At 40.2% G+C, this 6,000-nt stretch overlaps 1 protein-coding gene across 4 annotated transcripts in view; it reads left to right on the top strand.

The window, feature by feature from the left end:
- Positions 1–3,427, top strand: part of nod1 (nucleotide-binding oligomerization domain containing 1) — a 65,822-nt gene extending 62,395 nt beyond the window's left edge. For all 4 annotated transcript variants that reach the window (XM_072283481.1, XM_072283480.1, XM_072283484.1 and 1 more), the window contains 3 exons: positions 678–761; positions 1,966–2,049; positions 2,936–3,427. In XM_072283481.1, coding sequence (XP_072139582.1) covers positions 678–761; positions 1,966–2,049; positions 2,936–3,005 — 238 coding nt within the window. In that variant the 3' untranslated portion in view covers positions 3,006–3,427. The remainder of the gene's footprint in view (positions 1–677; positions 762–1,965; positions 2,050–2,935) is intronic.
- The last annotated feature ends 2,573 nt before the right edge of the window (positions 3,428–6,000 follow it).

A 6,000-nucleotide genomic window follows, 5' to 3' on the forward strand; every position in this document is an offset into this window, starting at 1 on the left:
ATATTTAAAACGGAAGTTGATAGTTTCCTGCTTGGTCAGGGCATCAAAGGATATGGTGAGAAGGCAGGTGTATGGGGTTGAGTGGGATCTGGGATCAGCAATGATGGAATGGCAGAGCACTCGATGGGCTGAATGGCCTAATTCTACTCCTATGCCTTATGGTCTTATTGACACCCCAAAGCACTTCAAATATAGGAAGTACTTGTTTGAAGTGTAGCTTCTGTCCAGTGAGATATTACATTGTGTAAGCTAAGATTCTCCATCTGTTATTATAATTCTTTGATGTGTCTAACATGCAACTCTACACAGACAGCACTGGAGAAAGAATCGAACTTATGTCACTGAGCTGTAAGACAGAAAGGAATATGCTACCTACGTTATTTATGTTTGTAGTCCCTTGGACACCAATAAATACGAATAAAGTAGGAAGAGTAAAATTTAGGACAAATTACAGTGAGTTGTTCAAGCAGATCAATGTTTGCTAGGAATGATTATACTGGAGAAGGGATGACCACACTGAGGATAATTAGCAGTATACACAGGAGCTTATATAGTGGACTTGTAGATCCCCCTACTGGTTTTGACTAATCAGTGCATATTTTGAGTTTTCTTAATTACTTTACCGTCAGTAGGCGATGATCAACTTCAGAAGTTTTTGACTTCCTTTTGAAAATTAGGTTGACAGAAAATCAGTTGAATGATGATGCGGCGTTAATTTTCGCAGAATCACTCGGGGTGAACAGAAACCTGCTTCACTTATGGTAAGTAGGGATGTAGATTCTGTGTAATATAGCTTTGTTTTGGGGTTCAGGGGTCATGGTTGGATTTTGTACCTCAGGTTGTCCTGCCAACATGGTTGGTCTTTCCCTGCAGGTTTTATTACAAGAGCTCCCAATGTTTGATTTGGTTTCTTTGAAGCTTCCAAAATTTTAATAATAAAACAAGCAATTTAAGAACTTTTTAAAATTACCAGTTCTTCCATATTTCTCATAGCCTGAGTCCAGAAGATTAATTTTTAATTCTTGAGTCTCTGGCCGCCATTGGTGGAGAAGGTAGAGTTAGAGGAATAATGAGGTCTCAAGAATTATAGGGCTGGATTCATTTACAGAAATAGAGGGGAGTGAATGCGTGTGCATAAGTTAGCCAAAACTTCGGAGGGTGATGATAAAGGAATTGGATTAGGCAATGTTGGGAAACCTATTATGGATGTCAGTTTCACTGGCTAAATTTCTAGTATTCCTTATGACATAGAAGGAGACTATTCAGTCCACTGGGTCTATGCCAGATTTCAGACCCCCTAAATCCCTCACTTAGTTCCCTGTCAGCTATTGTGTCACACGCCCATTAGCATTTCTTGCTCCTCCTACAACCCACGTGCTAGAGGCAATTTATACCATGTCTTTGAGATGTGGGAGAAAAGTAGAGCATCTCGGAGCAACCCATACATTTCCAGAAAGAGTCTACAAACTCTGCACAGCAGCAGAGATCAGGGTTCAAGTTCAAGTTTAACCATACATGTGTATACAGCTAAAGAAAACAGTGTTCCCCCAGGGCCATGGTGCCAACCATGGTACATACAGTCACACATGGCACCTGTAGTTATGCTGGAATGTGCAGTTATTAAAGTAATAGCACAAGTCCCTGAGTGGCATGGCATGAAGATTTATGGTGCGTGGCATGTCCTGGAGCCACATTTCTGTAAGAACAATCACGCAGCAGTTCATCATCTGATGCTGGGTCAGCCAAGATGAAAGCAATTCAGCTTGTCTCACACTGGGTCTGCTGCAGATTTAACCTGTGTCACTGGAGCCAATGCACTGCACTACTCTGGTGCCCTACGGGCCACTTTTTTGATGTGACGGGAAGGGCAGCCCGATTGCCACTTACACTGCCTGTCACACCTAGCAGTGAGGTATTAGAGTGCTTAGTACATTGACATAATCAAATATATTATTTTATTTACAGGTTGATAAACAACAAAATTACTACCGTGGGTGTTAAGCATTTCCTAGAAGTACTACCTAAAAATTCAACAATTAAAGAGATATGGTAAGAAAAATTTCATTGTCTGGAAGGAGGTAATACAGTCCATTATACCCATGGCAGTTCTTGGGAAGAACTGTACAACTAGTCCCATGCCTACTGCCCTTCTCCTTAACCCTATGAAATATATCCATTTCAGTCATGCATCCAATTCCCAGATTATCCATATTGTCATCGCTTTGAAGCCATGAAGCAAAGTTCCGTTCACAGTTTCCAGTAAAGTAAGTGATATCAGGAACATTTTTTAAATTTAAAAACTAGGGCATTGAATGTCAGAAACATTCCACTGTCCTAGTTTTCAATAAAAAATGAAGCATATGGTTGGGTCCAGGGATATTCATGCTTTACTCTTGTGTTGAGCTGCGGCAGTCTGCTGTGCAACATTAAAATTATCCCCAGAACCAATAAATTTTCAGCTGACTTGGTTATAATATTTAATGTGGAACATTCCCTCCTCTTGAGTCAGATGATGCAAGCTTCAAAACTTTGTTTCAGAATGTCCTTGTGACTGGAACCGAGAGCTCTGACTTTGAACTTTACATTGCCATCCAATGTTGCTTGTCCCCCATATCTGACCTGGTTTCGTGAAACCCCACGTTTTTTCCCCCATTTTGAAGGAACAATCAGCCTCTCAGATGTGATAAAGATGGATATTTCAGGCAGATTGGGAATAAAGTTGCTTTCCTTTCTTTCTCTCTCTTTGTTCCCAAAGGAAAGGGCATGACATTTGATGTACGTATTCAGTTTGTGAGTTCCCGCCTCTATGCCATTTTCCAATATTTTAGGCATATAAGCAGGGTAGATGTTGGTTCTTTTATAAAGGGTCCACAAAGAAATGGTAATTCATGTATGTCTGGGGTGGATGTTAACGTCTTTGTTCTTTCCCAAACAGCTTGAATGGCAATAGCATATCTGCTGAAGAAGCCAAAACATTTGCAGATGAAAAGCGGTTGGTGCTGTGAATGCCATTTCTCATGAAAAATGTACTGGAGGGTTTCAAGTAAAGTGCTCACCAAGTCATGGAAATTTCTCCAGATTTTGTTATTTCTTTTGTGGGTGTGTTGATAACTCTAAAGGGACTGAAACTGCCGGAAAATCATGGTGCTTTCTACTAGCTCTGAAAGACTGCAGCTCTTTGACCATGAGCAACCTGTAGCTATTGTCTACAGTCCCAAGCATCAATGCAAAGGTATAAACAGAGCTAGGGCAGATATTAACGATGGTTGTTCTTCCATCACTGATTCAAATGGTGATGTGTTCTGAAGTCATATGGATTAGAAATTCCATTACTCAAATGTGTGCAGGCAATCAAACATTTGTAGTTATTTATCTTTATTTATGCCACTATATTCTGATGGTTTATAAAATAAATTTCAGGAATGAATTTAAGTTTGCAGTTTAGTTCTTTATTCGTCATCTCCCTTATTAATGCAGGAGTGGAATGCTTAGAGCATTAAATTACAAAAAAAAGTGTACACAATGCTGTATTACTGAGGTTTGCATTAACATTACCTATTTTGAATTGCCAAGCTTGATCGGATTACATGCTTGGTTCATTGACGAACACAATCTATTGCCATCAGTAGTCAGTTGATTCCATTTTCCAAATCATCATCTTTTTTCAGTTGGATATTTTGATATCGGAAACAATCTTTTGGGCTATGATCCTGACAAGGATTTCGGGATAATGCCCACCTATGACATCACTAAGTGAGCATTTCATCTTCCATAGGAGACCTGGAAATGGAGCCTCTGTCTAGACTGAGAAGAGGAAGTACCACTACATTTTTTTTCAACACCTTCACCCATGCCCAATATTTTAGAAAGGTCTAAATGCATTCAGATGAAAAAAAAATTGTGAAGTGTATTATTTTAATCATAAACATTATCCAGCAGTAATCCAAATGATCTTTGTCTATATGCCACGTAATCCAGCAGACTCTTGCGTGCAAAAGATTCGTATGCCTCTTTTGTCTCTCTCTAGTTTGATTTCACAGGTAGACTTGGCCTTAAGGAGCTCAAGGGCAGGTTAAGGAATTAATTCCCCCATCGGCCCTCAATGCCTCCCTGTCAGTTGACTTGACTGGAATCACCAGAATTTCCTTTCCACGAGCAATCATCAGTAGTCAGTTGATTCCATTTTCTAAAGAGCCGAGGAATGTTTGGTCTAGAAAAGGGGACATGATGTGAACAAGGGAACAAGGCAAAGATTTTCATTTATTGAAGTAGAACTTCAGATTGGAAGTTCAAATTTCCAGTTCAAAGTAAATTTATTGTTGAAGTACGTACAGTTCATGTTACCATATACAGTAGATTCGGCTTAATTGGGATACATCTGAACCAGTACATTTTGGCTCAGTTAAGCAGCTGCCCCAGTTAGCTGAAGCTTCATGGAAATAGTTTAAAAGGCATAAAAAGAACAAAGTACCATTTAACTGAGTAACAAATTACATATTTAAGTGAGATACAGAACAAATTAGAACACTACCAATACTACCACAGTATTATAAATGAGCAAAATAGTTCCGAATTGTCTTGCTATTTGTTTTTTTGTCAACTATCATTGTCAAAAGTCACTTCACTGCTTTTTGAACACAAATGCACACAACTGGTGCTATTTAAAAACAGTTCGTTCTAAGCAAGGCGTAGTGTCTAACGGCCACACAAGTGTACACGACTACATAAAATACTACATAAATAATAAAGACTGACAAACAATCAATGTGCAAAGAAGAGAAACTTCCTTTGCGGCTACTTCCTTTAAATGGTTGATGTCCATTTTTCTAAAGCGATCACATGTTGTATTAACACACACAAAATGCTGGAGGAACTCAGCAGCCCAGAACAGCATCTACGAAAAAAGTACAGTCGACGTTTCTGGGTGAAACCCTTCAGCAGGACTGGAGAAAAAATGCTGAGGAGTAGATTTGAAAGGTGGTGGGGGGGGAGAGAAACGGCAGGTAATAGGTGAAACCTGGAGATGGAGGGATGAAGCGAAGAGCTAGGAAGTTAATTGGTGAAAGAGACAGGAGGCCATGGAAGTAGGGGGAGCACCAGAGGAAGGCGATGAGCGGGTAAGGAGATAACATGAGAGAGGAACAAGGGGATAGGAAATGGTGAAGGGGGGGTGGGGGAGGCATTACTGAAAGTTTGAGAAATCGATGTGCACGCCATCAGGTTGGAGGCTACCCAAGCAGAATATAAGATGTTGTTCCTACTACCTAAGTGTGGCCTCATCACGACAGTGGAGGAGGCCATGAATGGGCATATGGGAATGGGAAGTGGAATTAAATGGGTGGCTACTGGGAGATCCCACTGGCTTCCCCCCCCCCCCCACCACCTTTCTTCTTCCTCAGCCTTCTGTCTCTTTCACGAGTCAACTGCCTAGCTCTTTACTTCATCCCTCTCCCTCCAAGTTTCACCTATCGCCTGGTGTTTCTCCTTCCTCTCCCCACACCTTTCAAATCCACTCCTCAGCTTTCTTTTTCCAGTCCTGCCGAAGGATTTTGGCCCGAAACGTTGACTGTACTTTTTTTTCCATAGATGCTGCCTGGCCTGCTGGGTTCCTCCAGCATTTTGTGTGTGTTGCTCAGAATTCCAGCATCTGCAAACTTTCCCTTGTGTGTGTTGCATAAAATTTTGTATTTTGTCTTCCAAAAGAATATGGTATTCTTTCTCAATGAATAACACGCTTGCTTCTTTTTAAAATTGGTATTTGTGGTCAGTATTTTAATATAGGGAACTGTTCACACTTTGGTTTTTGTGTGACCTTTAATGCCCATCTCTGAGGACAGAGTGTTCCAAGTTTTAAAATTTCACCTGAAAGATGACTCATTCATTTGTGCAGTTGTTCCAGATAGTTACTGATATCAGCCCATTTAATGACTCAGTGCTTCTTGTACTTTTATTGACCTTCTCTAAGGAAAGTTATTTTAAAAGTTTCAAAACATATTGTTA

The sequence above is a fragment of the Mobula birostris genome, chromosome 19 (assembly GCF_030028105.1).
Source record: "Mobula birostris isolate sMobBir1 chromosome 19, sMobBir1.hap1, whole genome shotgun sequence".
Lineage (NCBI taxonomy): Eukaryota > Metazoa > Chordata > Chondrichthyes > Myliobatiformes > Myliobatidae > Mobula > Mobula birostris.